The sequence below is a fragment of the Magnolia sinica genome, chromosome 17 (genome assembly GCF_029962835.1).
Source record: "Magnolia sinica isolate HGM2019 chromosome 17, MsV1, whole genome shotgun sequence".
NCBI classification, from domain to species: domain Eukaryota; kingdom Viridiplantae; phylum Streptophyta; class Magnoliopsida; order Magnoliales; family Magnoliaceae; genus Magnolia; species Magnolia sinica.
Genome location: NC_080589.1, coordinates 41934548 through 41955227, shown reverse-complemented (window position 1 = coordinate 41955227; position 20680 = coordinate 41934548). Strand labels below are relative to the sequence as shown.

The following is a 20680-nucleotide window of genomic DNA, read 5'->3' as shown; positions in this document are numbered from 1 at the left end:
ACAACATCCAATCTTTCGAACTCGACTAGCATTGCCTTTGTAAACTCAAGAGGGGTTAACTTGACCTGATAAGTGGTCCTTAAGGATGGCACAATGACCTTCAAAGGCACCACTGCATCAAGTCTGTAAGTTAACGCGAATGGACTCATCCCAATACTTGAACGGGGCAAGTTTCTGTTTGCCTATAGTGCCTCTAATAATTTCATATGCCACTCTCAAGAATTTTCCTTGATAATTATTCTCAAGATATTTTTAATTACTTTATTGTTGGCCTCGACCTGACCATCGGCCTGTGTATAATATTACATTAAATGCAAAAAGTTTATTCCATAATTGTCCGACATAGCCCATGCCTCTTTTGTTAAAAATGTTGCACCTTAATCCATCATGATGGACTCTGGAATCTTGAACCAATGGATGATGCTATTTTCGATGAATTCTATAATTTCTCGGTGATCAATCCCTTTCATGGCCTTTGCTTCTACCCATTTAGTGAAGTAATCGGTCATCACGATGATAAATGAATCCATTCGGGATGAAGGTGGGTGAATATGGACTATCAAATCTATTGTCCAACCTCGGAAAGGCTAGGGCTTTATGATTAAATGTATTTCAATGGCAGGCACGTGTTGAATCAGCCCATTCTTTTGGCATGCCTCACAACCCTTGGTATATCATATGCAATCGGTCATCATCATTGGCCCGAAATACCCATAACACCTAAGTGTGAGTCTCATTTTCCATCTTGCATGGTGGGCTCCACATATACCTTCATGGACTTCACTAATTGCCGATAAAGCTTCTTTTTTAGACAGACATCAGAGCAAGACTCCATCGGCCCCTTTTCAATAGAGTTTACTGTCAATCATGACATAATTGGCAGTCGATCTCCTCATATTCCTATTGACCATAGTGCGCGGTCTCTAAAGATAGCCCATGAGAGGAGCTCTCCAATCCTCTTCTTCTAACTCTAGTCGGCATATTTTCATAATATTTTCTCTCAAAAATTGATGGCAAGGACCTTCTCTCAACGATAATCATCCTTTTGACCTCTCCTCTTAAGACGTCGAGCCCTGCAACTATCTACGTCATTTCGTTGGCGTCCATGTTATGATCCCTTGTAATATGCATTAGCTTTACCTCTTCAAAATTTTCTAACATTTGAATCGCTAAGGCATAGTACAATAATAGGGTTGTACTAGTACATTTGAAAAGTCCCACCATCTAATTAATCACTAATAATGAGTCTCCCATTATCATCACATTCCTTGCACCTAACTTCATTAATAATTTTAAGGCAATTATCATAACTTCATACTCAGCCTAATTATTGGTGCAATCGAATTCCAATTAAACTCAAACTCTTCTCTATTTCCATTTGGTGTAATTAAGCTGATGCCACCTCCTGATTCTTGATAAGGCGTTGATCCATCAAAGATCAACTTCCATGGCATCAATTGTATATAATATAGATTTAAAACATCTAGAGAAATTTGACCTTCCAAGTCAAATGGATGGTCGGCCAAAAAAAAATTTATGGCTTAACCTTTTACTGCTTTCTAGGGAACATAACAAGGTCAAACTAGGATAAAGCCAATACCCATTTTCCAATTCGGCCATTTAAAATAGTTTGATCCAACGTATATTTCACTAGATGACTCACTACTATTACATTTACTCTTTCATCCAACAAATAATGCCTAAATTTAGTAGTCACGAAGTATAATTATAATCATAACTTCTCTATGGCTGAGTAATGTCTCTCAGTGTCAAGAAGCGTTTGGCTCAAATAATAAATTCCACGCTCTTTCCGGGCATCATCGTCCTTGGCTAAAAGAGCTCTAACCAACTATGTTGATGCTGTAACATATAGCTTGAACGGTCGACCTTCAACTGACGGCATCAACACTGGTGGCTTCATCACATATTCCTTGATTTTATCGAAATCTAGTTGGTGCTCTATCTCTTATATGAACTCGAATCATTGCTTCAACTTTATCAACAACGAGAATATATTGGTTTCCCTATATAATTAAATATGAATCTTCACATGAAATTAACTTTCCCCTGGAATCGTTACAACTATGATTTATTCCTCAACAAGTGAGCATTTATAATTGCTCGATCTTTGTTCTGATCGACCTCAATCCTTCATTGATGCACCAAGAACCTCAGGAAATTACTAACCAAGACCCTAAAAGCACATTTTAGGGGGTTCATTTTTAGCTTATGGAGTCTCATCCATTCGAATGATTTGTACAATTAAGCAACATGGTCTTCTACATCAGTCGACTTGACCACTACATTGTCAACATAAACTTTCATAAACCGGCTGATTATATCGTGGAATATGGCATTCATTGGTCTATGATATGTGGCTCTTGTATTTTTAAGCCTGAAAGGTATAACTACTCAATAGTAAGTCATTAATGGGCCCGAACATCTAAATGTCATCTTTGGCACATTATCTGTTGTGATATAAATCTGATTATACCCAGAATGGCTGTCCACATAGGACACAATTCTATGCCCAATAGCCCTGGAAATCAGTTGATCGGCCATCGACATCAGGTATTCATCCTTTAGTGTAATTAGATTTAAATTTTAGAAGTCAATGCAAATCCACAATTTACCATTCTTCTTTATGGCTGGGACTACATTTGAAATTCATTTGGTGTATTTGATAGGCCTAATGAAACCAACGTTCAAAAGTCGCTCAATTTCTTCTTTTATTTTCTAGGTCACCTCTGTCGTCATTTGCCTAGGTAGTTGTTTATTCAGCTGATACCCCTCTTTTATGGGTAATCTGTGATCAACTAAACCCCAATCAAGTCCTGGAATCTCATGGTAATCCTATGCGAATCAATCAACAAACTCTCTAAGTAAATTAGTCAATTGCATTTTCTCTTGGGATTTAAGTAAATTGCTGATGAATATAGGTTTTGGGTCTTACTTCTGTCACGCCCCGAACTCGGAAACCGGGCTCACAAAATTCCCGATCGCCGAATCCGGCGCCGACAGCCTCCGTAGAACCCCATTCTCGGATCCCGGCACCCATTCACCAGGTTCCGATCCTGGGATACTACAAGGAGGGTTTCAAATCATTAGTCTGATTCATAATGAGCATAACAAAAGCATAACCCACAAACAATAAGCACAAGAACACCACCACAAAATCCACTATGATCAAAAACTTTTTAGTACAATGCGGCTGAAAGGGGAAAATACAATGTAATCAAAGAAACAAAACTCCAGAAGCTCGGCTGCACGCTCCAACTACAGCGAGACTATGGCTGCGACTGCGTCCTGGCGTCACCTGCACGCATCAATCGTGCATAAGCTTATGGAAAGCTTAGAGGGTGGTGTAAGTGTGTGCGCAATATAAACGTGCTCAAAATGCAAGGTCAGAGTGATGCGGAATCATGGTGATGAGCACATGAATGCAATCAGCCGTACCAAGGCTATGCGGTGCAAGATATGAATGCTATCGGCCATAACACAGCCATGCGATGCGAGATGCAACTCAAGCATGCCAATCCTCATCATGTATCAGTACAGTTCTCATTCTGGATAATCACCGGGGTTCGATACACTCCAAATGGCACTGTCGCTCTCCTAGCCGCACAGTCCAAGTAAGCGTAAGAAACCTCACTATCCGCCTGGCCAATAGTCTGCCAATACCTATTCGGCACGTCGATAGCGGACCCATTCGCGAGCTGGTCAAACTCAGCCTAGTATTGCCCCTACCCTCGGGCGAGTAAGGCCACACTCCTTTCCAACCGACCACGACACAGTGGGAGACGCGGCCTCCTGGTATTCGGCCCTCATGCGCTCATATATCCACTCGGTCTCGACGTTGGAGTCATCCTCTGGTACCATCGGGTTTAGGGATTTTCACCCAGGGACATCTATGGCGCCCGTATGCTAGAACCAAGTATTTTCGGTATCCAATCCTGCCATCCACGATGTGTCTGTGAAGGCTATGGCCCTGATGTCGCTAGGGCATACAGTGACTACAATCACACAAATGCAAGTGCATGAATCACACTCTCAGTCATGCAACAGTCTCGCGTGTACCATGCACTTATATGGGGTAACTCCGCCTATCAGGGAGCCCATAAACAGTCGGCCCGAAGGCATATGCTATGATTGGTCACTCCTCATATCAGGCATACATATGGTGCGAATGATCATGAATCATGGATCTATACTAAACATGTATAAAGAGATGGGCTTTAGGTATAATGGAGATGGCCCTAGACGGCCTACTTACCATAATTATGGGCCTATCAGTGGGCCTTAGGGAGAGCTATAATGCGGACATTTAACCAACATTATCAATGTGGACGTCAAACCAACATCGCTCCCAAGGAATGGCCTTCCATGAATCACATATTGTAATGGACCTATTTACATCTTATTGGGCCTCGTCCCCACGGCCTTAGGTTCATTAAGTGGGCTGCCTCATATGGGCCTTATATAAGTCAAGTGGGCCGCATCAATGGCCTCATGTACATTGCAATGGGTCATACTCCATGGGCCTTTGAAAACATCACAATGGGTCTCGTAACATGGGCCTTAATATATCAGAGTGGGCCTCGACAACGGGCCACCAATACGTCGAATGGGCCTAATCTCATGGGCCTTATATATATATCAAGGTGGGCCTCCCCAATGGCCAGAAATACATCAATATGGCTCCATCACATGGGCCTAGGGCCCACCATAATATTTATTTGAAATCCAACCTATTCATAAGGTCACTTGGACCTTGGGTAAGGCCCACTGAAATGTTTATTTGAAATTCAACTTATTCATAAGGTCACGGGACCAGGGGGCCCACCAGGATGTTTATTTGCCATGCAACCCGTGGATAGGGTCACGTGGGCCTAGCCCACGGTAATATTTATTTGCCAGCCAACCTGTTTGTAAGGTCATGTGGACCCGGGGGTCCACTGTAATGTGATTTGCAAATCCAGTCCACCCATCATGTGTGTCCCACCTGGTTGACCATCCAAACCAAGTTTCAACCGCATCCAAATTTCAGGTCGGCCCCACCAAATAATTTTATATGTTTTAGGCATATATTCACATGATTTTTGGATGGTGTGGCCCACTTGAGATTAGTATACGGCCGATTTTTGGGGACAGACCATAATCAAAGGGGACCCATCAAATGCTCGGTGTTGATGATCGAAACTCATCACCGTGGGGGCCCACAGCTGGAGCCGTGAGGCCCCAGCGACCGTCCGCTCGTCACTGCAGCAGCAGCAGCGCTGCTGCTTTAAAAATTTTATTATTATTTTTTTTTTTTTTGGGGCCCACCGAGATGTGATTCACAATCCAGCCCATTCATTGTGTGTGTCCCACAATTTTAAGGGTCCAAATCAAGTTTCATTTGCATCCAAAACTCAGGTAGGCCCCACCAACGATTTTATATATTTTAGGCATGACTTCACATGATTTTAAATGATGTGGCCCACCGGAGTTCCATATACAGCTAAATTTTGGCGTGGACGGCTGAACTATGGGGACCCATCAAATGTACGGTTTGGATGGGAGAAATGCATCAAGGTGGGGCCCACAGCTGGGGCCGTGAGCCCCAGCCAATCCGTCCGTCCGCCGTCGAGCGCAGGCAGCGCTCTAGCGCTCTGACAAGCAGCAGCATGCGCTGCTTCTCCTTTGCTTTTTGTTTGTTTTTTTTTTTTTTTTTTGAAAAGCAATTTTTTTGCAGATTTTCATAGTCGGGGCCCGCATCCACAAGATCCACTCCAGCCATGGGTCTCTGTGGCTTGATACAAGCCCATAGAGTCCAATATTGAGCTATTTTTGATATACAGGGGCGTCAGGGAGTAAACCGAAGGTAGGAACACTGTTTCCTATGGTATGGCCCGCCAAGGAAGGGGATCAACTTCATTTTTCGGCTCAACGCCTAAAATGAGATGGGAAACAACATGGACGACTTGGATTTTACATATACATCAAGGTGGGGCCTGCATGTGTGGCCCACCACTCCCTTCTCTTTTTTTCTTTTTTTTTTATAAGGTACTGTTTGCAACGTCCAGCGTCCAGGGACGCTGGACGATTTACAACTCTCATCATTGTGGTGGGTCCCACATAGACATGGCCCACCACTATATATGCATATACTTATAATATATCTTATATTATATATGTAAAATACATATTATATTATATATATTATATAAAATATACACATATAAATATATACATATATACACATATATATATATATATATAAAGATGCATTGGACCCATCCAAACAGTGGATGGTGTGGATCATCACCTGTAATAGAGTGGGCCACACCGTCTGATGTAGATGGACGGAGTAGATGTAACACATATTGGTGGGATCCACACCATTATAAAGAAAGAGAGAAAGAAAGAGATAGAGAGAGACATACGGTGTGATAGAGGAACCCAGCCACTATGGGCCCTCTTGATTAAATCACATACATCCAAATGGGTCCCACCAACAAGTGGGCCCAAAAATTTAAAATAATGGAAAATCACCCACCTTATCTTCCTTCTCCTTGCTCCCTTGGACTCCTTAGCTCCTTACCTTCACTTTTAATGGAGGTTGATGAAAGATGAATGGTTAAAGATGAATGGTTGAGATTGGAGATGAGAGGGTGTAGATGGAAGATGGAAGGTGGACCACACTTGAGAGGGAGAGAAAGCTTGGACGTATGAGGCTTGGGGTTGAGTTGCTTGGAGAGATATGAGAAATGAGAGAAAGAGAGGGGTGATAAGGATGGGTGAGGTGTGATGGGGGATGGTTTGGGTTGAAAAATTGTAAAAGGGGTATGGTTGATGTTGAAAATGGGAAAAAGAGGAGTGGTGAGGTGGAAAGATGGTGGACTTTTGGAAAAAGAGGGAATGGGTGTAGTACTTGATGTATGGGATGCATTTAATGTTGATTGATGGGACTTATTGCGTAGAGATTCCCTCGAAATTCGCAACGCGCGGTGTTTCTTCGGAATAAACGCTGATCGGCATCTTCTTACCTGGGTATCGGTTCGGTGCGCAAGTCATGGCGTTGGAACCGCGGCGACGACGCGGTCGCTATGATACAACTTTCGGATTAAGCCGACGTCGGTGCGCGGGACCTGGCTTAGGATCATGCGCAAACACCGAATGCTGTGCGAAGGTTGCCGGAATTTGACCGGAAGGACCGCGGAAGCTAATGGAACGGTACGAATTAGGACACGGGTCTTACAGCTTGGTCCCTAAATTGACCTCTACCAAGGGGTCTTAAACTTGGGCCCGAGAATCCTCCAGCTTATCAGGGGCTTCTTTAAGCTCCATGTCGTCTTTTTCAACCGAGACATCCACATCGACCATATTTAGGAGACAACCATCATTGGCCTCTCCTAGTTCTTCCTCAATCCTTCTTATTCTGGCCGTAAACTCGACTTGATAGTAGTTATCTTTTGATGTACATATCATGGGATTTCTTTGATTGTACAATGTAGAACCGGACGATAAGGAATAATGTCCCTCAACAGGTTATCAACCAGACGAATTACTTCTGTGATATCTAGCACAACATTGTCTGGATTCTTTTTTACAAATATTCCAGTCGGTCAGATATATTTATTCCTTCCAGCGAACTGAATTGGCCCTATTTCTTCTCCATTATAATAGGATTCGTTTGCATTCGAAGTGGCTAAGAAAGGTTTATTATCAGCCAAGACCAGTTCAAGTTTATCTCGATTCTAGAAAATTATGAACTAATGTAGAGACGACGGAATACATGCAAATGAATGGATCTAGTCTCTACCCAGCAGGGCATTGTAGCTAGATGAAGTGTTAACCACAAAAAATGGGACTAATACTATTTTGGCCCCAACAATCAAATCAACTAGTAGAACCCCGTGACTGTTCGTAATGTGACTAGCAAAATTGCTGATAGTAACTTTCGAAGGAATCAAATTGGTCGCTATCTTTTCCAATTTTGATATCATTTTCAGTGGTAAGGGGTTGACGGTGACCCCATTATCGACTAGAATTCTGGTGACTAGGCATCCTTTAAGATGAGCAAAAATGTACAACAGCTTGAGATGTTGCATCATGCCATAAGTGAGTCTTTCTATAACTACCCTTTTAGACGTGGCTCCCGATTCCATTGTAACTGTGTTTACATGTGATACTTCATCCGACTCAGGTTTATTTCTGACTGTCTCCTTGGATGGAAAAAAGCATATTGTATTACCATCAGGGGACTGAACTCTTCCACATCATCCACTGTTCTATTCAATTGGATTAGTTTAGCTTGGAAGCTGGAAGGCAGCGTGAATACCATATTACAATGGAACACGGTGAGTGGCAATGTTCCAAACACAATCTTTGCACTTGGACATTTCCCCCATAGTGTTTCTAAGCTCCCTTAAACATTAGGATTTCGTGTGTACTTTGTGATCTCGTCGACCATAACGTCGGACAATACATTTGCTAGTGAGGCAACTTATAATGCTTCAACAGTTGCCACTAGTTCGTTCACCAACCACTCATCCCCTGGAAAACATTCATCACTAAGATAATCGAATAGATTATCACAATCGTCTTTTTCTTTTGGTCCTGTCAATTCGCAAGATTGGTCGATAATGTTGGCATCCTATTCACAAAACATAGGAGGTAGAACTGCTTCGACTATGTTATCAACCACTTATTCTTTAGGGAAAGGAATTCTCCAAAATGGTCATGGTTGTATTATTCTAGGTTGGGGCACATCTTCAGTTTTTTCCAATTCCCTCCTCATGGCCACTCTACACCTTTGCCAACGACATTTTTGATTTCGAGTCAATGCTTCTGGAACTACTAAGAATTTAGGATGTGTGACCCGCTTCCAAACTCCCTTCTGAGTTGATGGAGGTTTAACCATCCGTTACTTTGATGTTTAGCTTTAAGAGTAACAACCAAAGGGTGAAGGCTTTTCCTTTGGCCAATGATGACTGTTAACTTCAGTCTGTGGAGCCTTGTACCAGCCTCATCACCTTGGTTGAGGTGGGTCACCCCAACCTGGAATGGTTCTCTGGGCACATTAATCGCATAGCTGTGAGCCTCGACTGTATCGAATTACAGCTGACTGAGAGATGATCAGGTGAGAAGCTTAACATCGCCTTTGCCCTGGTCACTGTAGTGTATTTTCATAGCTGGTTGAGCCAAGATCAGCCCTTAGTTGCGGTCAATTAACCCTCTTCAGGTTTTCTATTACCATATTGACATCAAGACTAAGCGGAAATGGATCTGTATCGATTAACATCGCTTCCTCACCCTTCTTAAGGAATTTTAGCAACTTGCAATCGATATTGTCCTCGACCATGTTCTTAAATACGATACATTTGTTAGTTGAATATGAACGAATTTCATGTCGTTTATAGTATTTCATTTTCTGTAATTCTCATTTTCTGTAATTTGTCGACCAAAAATATCTTATGATTTATAGAACTTTTAATAAAGTTTTCGGCCAAAAGAATTTCAAAAATTTCGCCGGCCTGTGTGATATTAAAAGTATAAACTTTTTTGCCTTTTATGCAGTCGATATAGTCAATTCTGCCTTGACCAACACCGAACATATGAGTGGCTTCTTAGCTACCACCTTAGTAATTGTGACCTCGTAATTTGGGTCATGATAATGTCTCAAGTGACGAGTTCTTTTGCATAGCATCTTCTTGCAAGAGTTCTTCATACCTAGAGACTTTCCTAGTTATATAGGTCCATGAACTCTGTTCCAATGAACTTCTTAAGGAGTTTGTACTCGAGCCTGCCCTATGCAAGTTGCACGAATTCGGCTCCGGTCATAACAACCTTACATCGATTTTTTACCATTTTAAACCAAGTAATATAGCTTTCATTGGTTTTCCTTAGCAATTGTCGGAAATGGGTGAGATCAGTCATAGTTATTTCTCTATTCTTAGAGAAAAACTGTGCATGTAACTTTTCTTCCATTTCTTGCCAAGTATGAATCGAATTTGGTAATAGATTATAATACCACATGAAAGTCGCAGTCGTTAACAAATGATCGAATAATTGCAGTTTTTTATAGTCATTGTTAGCTAACTTGCCACATTACATGGTGAATCAGCCGACATGTTCGATAGCTGACTAATCAGGATCACTTGAAAACATGAAAAAAAATCTGGTTAATAATTTTATGGCAACAGATGTTGCCAATCAATCCAACCAGCGTATGACTTAAGGTAAGTCGAAATAGTGTTGTGGCCAAGTACTTGGCCTACAACTTCCTGGACCATTTGCATGATTTGGTTATGATCCACTCGTTGGGGTTCAACTACCAATGGTGGGTCGGGACTGAATCGATTTGAACCCTCTTGGAATAACATATTCTTAGGGAATTGTTGAGGATTATATTCTCTCGGTACACCTTAATTCCAAATTTTAAGGACAAATTTCCTAACCTCCCGCTCTGGTCATCTAAACTCAGGAGGAGGTGGAGCATTCTGAGTCTCCTGAACAGGGATTGGTTGTGGATTCCTATGAGGAGGGGACATAGATGGTGACTAAGCCACATTACCAATTAAACTTCCTTCAACATTATATTGTACTGCTGTTGGAGTTCGTTTAACTATCATCGCCATCAATCGATGCATGGCCTATGTCTAACTGGCTATATACCTGTTAGTAGAATATGGAATTTCTCAACTTGGGCCATTCCATATTCCTGGACATACTGAATACTTAGCTACACATCTCAGAGTAAGATAATTATCTTCTCCGGAGAAACGGTCCAAGAGGTCGACGCCCCTTCTTAATTCTCGGTGCCGAATGTTGGGCTATTGTCCAAATTTAATGCTTCAGGGGCTTACTTGAACTGGCACATCCTCGGTTAGAGACAGTGTGGTTGATGTACAAGGTTCGACCCCAACAATTCGATTCATTTTCCTATTTATAATTCTAATTGGCAAAGTTACGCTAATAAGTTAGAGACAAGGTCCCACCGGGTGTGCCAAAAACTTGTTGGTGCTAGTTTTTGACAGTTGGAATGCAGGCATGCTAGAATTGAATTTGCGACTCAATTCAAACCGAACAATATGACCCCAAGCACCGAGATAGGCAAATACGTAGTATATGACCGAGATTGGATGAGATCGGCCACCTATTCAGCCACTCGCTCAGTGCGTAAACAGGATCAGGCGATATTCGTCATTTGATGATTGGTTACACCTTTGCTTTCCATACAAAAGAACTTTTCGGTATATATAAAAAAATTTTAAAAAAATGATTCTTAAAGTCGGTTATTGAGAACAGCTGTGAAGCACCTTTCTGAGTGAAGAACTGAATCCATCATATGAGCGTAGACTTAAATTACAGTTAAAGTTACCAGTTACTTGATTAACACTACGAATTACACTATAGAATGTAAACAACAGACAAAAAGTACTATAATTTACTTTGCAGAAAAGTATAAATGATTACACTAAGGAATGTAATTGACTGTTAATTGAATTATTTGGTTACGTTTGGTTAGTGTGAGACATCCTTTTCTGTTGAATTCCTCTACTATTTATATCTTTACCCTAGCCATCTAGATCCTTTCGATGGTTGCTATAAACATTCTACACTTCATGGCCTACTCTGCTTTTTCTTTTGCCATCTGTCCTATAACCACTTCTTCACTATTGCTCTTCCATCAATAGCTTAAACAATTATGTGACATTATTTAATACCATAAAATCGCCTTCGTATATCTTTGAAGATCTTCAAATATATCACACGCGCGGATCCATCCAGATCACACGTAACTCATTTTAATTGGTTTGAAATGGCAACAATGGGGATAAACACATGCGTAACGTGTATTGCCTCAAGTGCCTATGTATCAAACAACATGGGTAGTCGAAGTATGGAGTAACTTTTGAAAGATCCCCAATTATGAGTTCTCGCACAAATTTCCAAGAAGTAAGATCGTATTAGGATGAGCTTAAAAATGATGAAAATCCGAAATTGAAGTGGCCCACACCATACAAAATGCTGGGATAGATATGCCATCCAAGCCATTCATAAAGGTCATTCCCACCATGAACGATGCCATTTACCCATTTGCAATAGGTTTATAAAAGATTTAAAAAATCAAACAGGCCCTTAGGGTGCGTTTGAGAGCATGGATTTGGAACCCCCAAATTCAGAACCCTCTTATTATATTTGGCACCTTGAATTCGAAGTCTAACTTTAATTCAAAAGTAGCTATGCATATTATATATTCAAAAGTAGCTTTGCATGGTGTATTTATAGGGGCTTGTATTTAATTACTAAATCAACTTTAATATTTCTAATTAGTGAACGTATGTAATGTTTTGTACAGTAGTTGTAATAAGCCCGCTGAAATATATACTTTGCCCGAAAATGATGAAATTCCAAGTCTTGTATGGGCCACAGGCACAAGATCATGTCTGAGTGACTAACTAACAATTGTTAATTATTGATTTACATGTATAATGTTTGTACGACGCTGACGCTAATCATCATATTAAAGTAATTATAGTGACGCAATTAATAATCTAAATATTTTGAGATATCATTAGTAAGCCATGTGTCCAATAGATTAATAGTCTAGCGACACACATGTTACATGCAACTCTTAAAAAGATTTTAGATATAATCCAAGATTTCACTGTGGATTTCAAACCCCCCACCCTTGGACTTCAAACCCCTATCACTGTAACACGCCAAGCAAATAAGGGATTTTAAACCCCTTTAAATCCTCCAAATCCATGGTGCCAAGCAGGCAAGAGCCCAAAAACAAAGCATATCTAAGTTTCGGGTGCACGACACCACGAGAAACAATGGTGATTGAATGTCCCCCATCAAGAACTTCCCAGGACCCACTGAAATGTTTATTCGCCATCTAACCAGAACACAAATATCAGCTTATCAAAACTTGTGTGTACCCAAGAAGTTTTTAATTTTGTGTGTGTTCAACCACCACTCCAGTAGCGTGGTTCACATGAGATTTGGATCTGCCTTATTGTTAGACTCATGGCTTAAAATGAGCTAGGAAGATGGGATGTAGGGCATGGATAAACCACTTACCCCAAAATATATTGGGCGCACAGAGTTTTTCCAGCACGTGTATCCGAGTACGAATGTTACACGAACATTCCAGTGGGCCCCGAAATTGAGAAAGAGGGGTGCCGACCCGATTCGACTGCGGAATGAATGAGTGGGTCCCACTCCTGGGTCTTTTAACCATGCACGACTCGACATTTTGACTCGGCGATTTTTTTGTTTGACATGTGTATGTATGTGTTTCAATATTAGGTTCATGATACATCCATGCCACGCGTGTACTACCGCCGCCTGCATGTGCAAGGTATCAGTGAACTCTCTCAGAGTACCAAAGCTTTTTCGTCTTCCTATAAATAAGGCCTCAATTGGAGGAAGCTGGTATTGGGTGGGAGTAGGTAGAGTTGAAAAGAGGGAGATGACGATGGAATGGAGTGAGTGGGATGGATCATCAGATGGAAAAACGGGAGGAGGAGGAGGAGGCGTGGACGCACGTGAGCGACACAAGCTGGCGGAGCGAGAGCGAAGGAAATCCATGCGCGAGCTCTTCCTCTCCCTACACGCTCTCTTACCTCACGCGAACACCGTTCGTAAAGAGCAATCTGCAATCTTAGATGAGATTATTAAATACATACCCCTCGCAGCTGCTCGCCTCCGATCCCTCCAGAACAGGAGGGATTCCCCTGCTTCCCATCACAAATCTTCTTCTCCAGCTGTCCATGTTTCCGACAGGAACTCCGCCTCTTCCAACTCCACCGACTGCGACATTCGCGTCGCACCCGAGCCATCCTCCTCCGTTGCCATACGCGTGCGTGGGGACCGCGTCAACGTGTCTCTCACCGACACCAAAGGCACATCTCAAGCGCTGCTCCTCTCTGCGGTACTAGACGAACTAGAGGCCCACCATCTTGATCTTGTACGGTCTACCCACTGTCGCGATGGAAGCAAGCTGCTTCACCACTCAGAGAGCAAGGTTAGAAACCCTTTCCTAATTTTTTTATTTTTATTTTTTTGCTTGTTTGGTAGTCCGCGTGCTACTCGAAATCGTGATCCCCCAAACCGACGCACATTGTTGCAGACTAACCATCTATTAGAAGCCTTTTGGGGCCCTAAAAGTTTTGGATCAAGCTGGTCTTTGTTTTTTTCCCTTCATCTGGGCCTGTATGACCTAATGAAAAGATGGGATGTCAAATAAACCGTACAGTGGGCTTAGAAGGATTTTAATGGTGGATATCCAATAATCCGTTTCCCTCCTCGTCTGACCACCAAGCAAGAGGACAGGTCTTAGACCAATAGCGATGCGCCGCGTGTACGCATCACGTGTTTATTGTGACAATAGCGCTTGAGAATTTGAATCCCTTTCTCCCGAACCAAAAAATTTCCAAAATCTCGGTATTTAAAAAAAAAAAAATTCTCGCTATTTTTCGTGATGAAATTATAGAAACATTTATAGACTTAAATTTTTTTTATTTATACCTATATATTCGTATTTTCATTTATTTAAAATTTATAATAAATAATTTTAATTTGAAATTTTCAGCGAGAATTCTCCTCAATTTCGAGAGTAAAAAGTTAAAAATCTCCGAGAAATTTGGAGGACAAGTAACTGACTATCCACGTGGTGGTCCCCCATTGGACATGGTAATGCGGTCGTCCATCATTAAAAAGACCCTTAAAAATTGTACGGCGATGAGATGTTTTTTTTGTTTCTTGTTAGTTTGTTAGTACACAACACTGTAAGTTCACACTTCACTGTTAGCCACCCCCACTAGATCGATACCAAGACCTCAACGTTGAAACGAGGTATCTTTCACTCTCAAGAGTTTCAACACCCGGTCAAAGGTAAGGCGTGAGTGCGTGTGCTTGAGTTTAAAAATAATAATAATAAATAAATAAATCTTTCACTCAGTCTACCACTTGATCTACCACTTGAGCTATGGATCAGGGTGTTGCGATGAGATTGATTCATCCAATGGCTTTGTAGTCCCAATGCTACTTGAAACTATAGTCTGTCTGTTTGAAGGCCGCGATGGGTATTTTGGAATCATCGAATAGGTGAGATATCTGTACTGCGGACCACAAATCAACGGTTTCCACGATTAGATGGGACTCCCATGGTCCATGCCGTACACCATTTTGGCTAGTCATGCGGATTAAACGTTTCATGCATTATTTACTAAAAACGCGAAGGGGTCGGTGTGGCTGACATCTCTTCTTATTATTATTTTGAATTTCAGATATTGGATGGAATGGATCGATCTCCGCCGTTGCTAAAATCGAGATTGCAAGATCTAGCATGCAAGCTACATAAGCTACGTAAATCGTCACCGCTCAAGAGAACGTTTGACCAGATAGATTGATGCAACGACCCCTCGCCACACCCTAACCAAATCAATCTCTCGGCGGACAGAAGAAGAGCCTTGATTTCGAAATTGATGTGGACCTTTTGTTGGTCCAATCAATTCAACGGCCCTTGTTTGATGCCTGGTGTGATCTTGGATTAAACAAATCCGTGAAAGAATGAATGAGAAAGAATTTTGAGGACTGCCCCTCTTGCCTACTTCGCCACATGTTCCCACTCCTCATTCTGTTTATCGGATTACCGTGATCTCCTTCATAATACAACTGATCCAGGCCGTTGATCTGATGAGCAGTGTAGTGGATGGTGGATGCCCTTGAAAAAAAATCTAGGGTTAGTGGTCTATAAATAGAGGGTTAAGAGAAAATAAGTTAGCCGTCCACGAAAAGTTAAGCTAACAGAGTTTCGGATCTTCCAAAGCCCGGGATTTTTTTTTTTTGGTCGTCCACCATCAAGATTCGTCTCATGTACCTGGAGTCGGCTGGATGTATTCACGCATGACAGGTGCTTAATCCTGACCGTCCAATGAGCATTAGTAAGCATTCGATGAGTGGATATCAGGTGGACGACAGACTGGATAAAATCCCAAATATTGATAAGATGATGGTTAGGATCGTCCGACCACTGTAGTTTTGGGGGGAGATGACCCATTCATGCAGTGAAATACATGTGTAGGATCTCCTCTACTCTGATAAGGCTACATGTATTATGATTTATCTTTTCTCATTTATGAGCATTGAACAGTTAATGAAAAATCAACACTAATCCCATACGCTGCTTGCATGACTGTTTAATGTGTACACTATCTTTGTCACCTTTCCACAGAGAGAGGGAGATTATCCCCTGCATGAATGGAAAGGGAGTTGATTAGGTGCTGCCCTTACCGTGGGGCCCACCTTGATGCATGTATTACATATTCACTCCAATTCATCCATTTTGCGGTATCATTGAAGAGGACGAGCCCACAAATGAAGGGGTGATCTAATTCTCAGGCCGACCATAGCATATAAAATAGTGATGATTGACTATTAATGGCCCACAAAAGTTTTTGATTAGGATGATATTTGTTTTTAATATTCATTCAGGTTTATGTGACCTTATTATATGGTCTGATAGTAAATAAGCTCCACAGATATGTAGAAGTGGGAAGTGAGCCCCGGGATGTTTTTAATGACAGGGCATTCAATAACCACTTTATCCTATGGTATGGTCCACCTAAGATTTGGAAATGCTTTGTTTATTGGCTCATGCCCTATAATGATAAGGTAAAACAGATCGACAGGGTAGATATAGAATACATACATTACGGGGGCCCCACGGTAAGGGCTGCACCATCTAGGGTGAGGCTGCGGCCACACCTAATCCGCCCCTGGAGGCCTGTCAATGGGCGGGGCTGGGTAGGTCTTGGCCTGGATTTCAAACTGTTTTAGGCTGGGCTGTTGGTGGGCCCTAATTAAATTTCTGATTTTTAGGCCCGGGCCTCCCCTGTTGACACGTGTACTCCTTAGTGATCTTCCATAAACGACCCTTGTTGTCGTAGCATTTCAAGAATATATATATATAAATAACCTGGGCCCCACTTCTCAATGGCACTTTTGAGAACTTTTTGAGAACTCATCTCCCATTATATGAGCTCAAAATCTGAAACTTCCACATGATGTAGCACCCCATGGAACCCTCACGAGCCAACTTTCACGTTAATCTAAAAATTTGATATTGTCATACATGTGTTATGGTGTAACGCCCTGAAAATCAGGGGTTGAGCAGAAGCTCAGCTCCCAAGTTCCAACGCATCACTTATGCAACATAGATAATGATGATTGTTCATATTAGTACATTAAACATGAGTGGAATTATACCAAAACAACATATCATACTTCAGAGACAGTTAAATTTCGCAAGCGGAAGACTGTGATAGATATATAAAATATATAAACTGTCGCAAGTTTCCAAAGTGTGAACATGTTACCAGGTTAAATATATACATGTATACTCCAAAAATGGACAAAATGAATATACATGGTGTTCCAAAAGTTCAAAATAACAAGTGTAATGACATCTAATCAGCATCCCTGTAACCCCGTCGATCAGAACATGATCTACATAGACTCACCTGATAGCTGCATATAGGAGAAACTCTCATCATCATCATAAAAGTTCGGCTCCGCCTCATATGCATCGCCATCATCTGAAACTAAAACAGGGTCTGGTAAGTGTTTAAAACACCATCCCGTAACGTGGGAGTGAGTGATCAACTCAGTGGAACAATAAAGCAAAGGTTAACATGTTCTCAATTCAGTCAAGCAGTAATGATAAAATAATACAATCAAACATCCATAAGTACTTTGATTAATGCAAGAATGGTATGTATAAATGATACATGCCCTCGCCTGCACTCCCTCTGCAATCTTCATCTAACGGTCGCGCATGTCAGTCACTTCCTCGTGTTCTTTACTCAACAACAAACGGCACATGCAGTGCGGTGCATGAGCGTGATTATCAAGTTCTTATTAGTCCTTTTCATACAGCAGGATTGGGAAGCTAAGGTACCTCCCTTATATCAATTCCCAAATAATGATTCATTCTAGGGTCGTCAGTCCTAGTAAATCTCATACGATGTTACAGTTCTAGGTCGCTACAAATGGCTCGTCACCTTATCAGTGTAGGCCTAGTTTGTACTCTGGTTGCTACGGAAGGACTCGTCACCTTAACCTAGTCTCAGAGTACACTCGAGGTCACTACCACCCATACCCTACCAACTAGCAATCTATTTTCGAAGGCTCGTTACCAACCCGACTGGGGACCACAGCCAGGCTGCGCAAGACTAGGCCGACAACTCGAATACAGTGTCTCATACCACCGTATTCGGCTCACGAGTTTGGATTGCTCACTGGTCACTACGGGGAGGCCCATCACCCCAGTGTAGGCCAACAGCTTGACCACGGTGTCTCATACCACCATGCCCGGCTCATGAGTCTTAGCGGATCGAGGTACTAAGGTTAAAGGGATTTCCACTGGTGAGTTTGGTACTTTATATTCAAGCAATAGCGTCCATACATGGTGAACATACATTGGGTCAATCGAGTTACTTGACGAGCTCGACTGGTACAAGCGCACCTCGAGTTAATCGACATGAAGTGCATAAGCACTCTGTGTGGCCTAACCACTGTCGACAACTAAAGTACAGCTCGGATTCATCGAACACGTCATGCGTGGCGAAACAACCTTAGCCATCAAAACAGGGCCTGTTACCGATTGCTTAGATTATACTATAGTCCCAAACACATTCGGATATAAGAAATATGTACACATGACAATCATACAGCATTTAACAATCAATGCAAATATGGAAAGCATTTGAATGTATAATGAAACACATATAACATGCCATTCTACATATACGTATTCTACACAAACCACGCTATTTAGATTACAACAACTTGAAGGAATTTATGCATATAACTACGGTAGTTGGGAATCCTATCCTAATAACCCTATTAAGTACAATTCATCTAACTACTTCACATACAGTCATTGTGTCACACACTTATACTACACATATCAACATACATAACATATGTTGATTATAACATATATGTAGACAAATCCTTGCAACAAGGAGTTGTCACGCACATAACAATTCATGTATTTGCATTCCATAGACATGGCTGACACAAATCATAATTTCATGTCCATTCAAACATTTCAACAAACACATAGACTGCACACTTTAACATACATGTATTAGACTAGTTATAACTTATATCCTGATAAGCCCTTTTACAAAGGAGTTGCCACATACACAACAAGCATATATTCATGGTTAATAATCATGGCAAGCACAGATCCAAATTTCATATTCATTCAATCATATCAACAAACACATGGAATACATTATATTCAACATAATTTATATATGTGTAAAGCGTGGGAAATATCGTATAGTCAGTCATAAATCATTAACTGACATTGAAAGCCTTGAAAACCATAACATAAACGTTTATAGTCCGCACCTTTCGCCGGTAGACTCATATCGAACTCAGTTTAAAAGCTAAGTCTTTGTCTACGGCCCAACGACTACCTGATTCATGAAATAGGTTAGTTATTTCGCCTACTGCTCTATTTGGATATCTATATCAATTTAGGATTAAGATTTCTTACCTAAATCGGAACCAAAACAAGTTGAGTAGCGTAGTAGAGAAGCAAAACGGCGTGTGGAGTTGTGGGAAAAGATCCCAACAACAATCCCCAAGAATCTCTCCTCATTCCTTCCTCTTTTCTCTCCTTTTCTTTCTCTCTTACCTAGGGTTTCTAAGAAATTCGTATGGATTGGAAGTGAGGGGGCTTAAGGCCCTTATATAGGCCCAGGTTTGATGGAAATGGCCCCAGGGCGAAGGTATACTTAGGTTTTATCCAAAGGGTATCTGTTTCAGCCCAACGAAGCACTTCTGGTGGCCCCTTTTCTGCGTGCGGTCGGACTTAAGCTCCCTGACATTGGATCTAGGTCAGGTTGAGTTTTCGCTCTGATCGGGTTTACAGATCGACCGTGACGGACCAGTTTCAGTTCAACGGTCACGGGCACTTGATCAGGGCCACAAGTGCATTGCCATGTATTGGACATTTCCCCTGACCCGGGTCAGATTCTGAGGATCTGAATCCTTATATTTGGCCCGCCAGCGACACGACTCAGATTACTTAAATTCAAATTTTATTTTTAAAGATATTCATGTTTCTCACACACTTTGCTCCGGGCTCAAGTTGTGCGTTTTTGGGTATCATTAGGACTTGATTTTCGAGGTGGATGTCAAGTCCAGTGAGGCGGTCTTAACCGTATGGTTTCGCAGTAACCGGACTTTCGACGTGCGGTCTAAGTCCGATACGAAGTTTCAAGGTGCTCCCGAGAGCAACTGGGTTTAGAAATTGATCCTAAGTTTTAGGGTATTATAGCGGTATCGATTCTACTCGTTTTGGGTCTTGCAGTTTGTATTTAAAGTGATTAGGGCCCATTGCACAAAGAATCTAGTTTAGCGCTAAATTAATTCTCGTTTAGTTTCTAAAGGATTTGGTCCTATTTGATTTCTGTCTGAGGTGGTACTTGGGCCTTTGTAGTTTGTATAGAAAGTGATCCAAGCTATTAATACTTAACTAAATTACGCCCTAATTACAACATAATAAGGTCCTAAGGCAGTTCTACGTCCAAGGACGTCTATTGCCAAGTTGGAAAAAAATTCGGGATGTTACATATGAGAAGATCTGAACCCCTTCAAATCCTAT

At 41.6% G+C, this 20680-nt stretch overlaps 1 protein-coding gene across 1 annotated transcript; it reads left to right on the top strand.

Annotated features, from left to right (window-relative positions):
* Positions 1-13419: 13419 nt before the first annotated feature.
* Positions 13420-15607, top strand: LOC131231178 (transcription factor BHLH6-like). Its single transcript, XM_058227290.1, has 2 exons — positions 13420-14020; positions 15285-15607. The coding sequence occupies exons 1-2, from the start codon at positions 13466-13468 to the stop codon at positions 15405-15407; spliced, it is 678 nt and encodes a 225-aa protein (XP_058083273.1). The 5' UTR covers positions 13420-13465; the 3' UTR covers positions 15408-15607.
* Positions 15608-20680: the final 5073 nt, after the last annotated feature.

What these genes read in the sequence shown, in the direction of transcription:
- LOC131231178 (XM_058227290.1), top strand. Translation starts at nt 13,466, where the DNA reads ATGACGATGGAATGGAGTGAGTGGGATGGATCATCAGATGGAAAAACG. An exon ending in TTCACCACTCAGAGAGCAAG is followed by an intron (nt 14,021 to 15,284) that starts GTTAGAAACCCT and finishes TTTGAATTTCAG; the next exon opens with ATATTGGATGGAATGGATCG.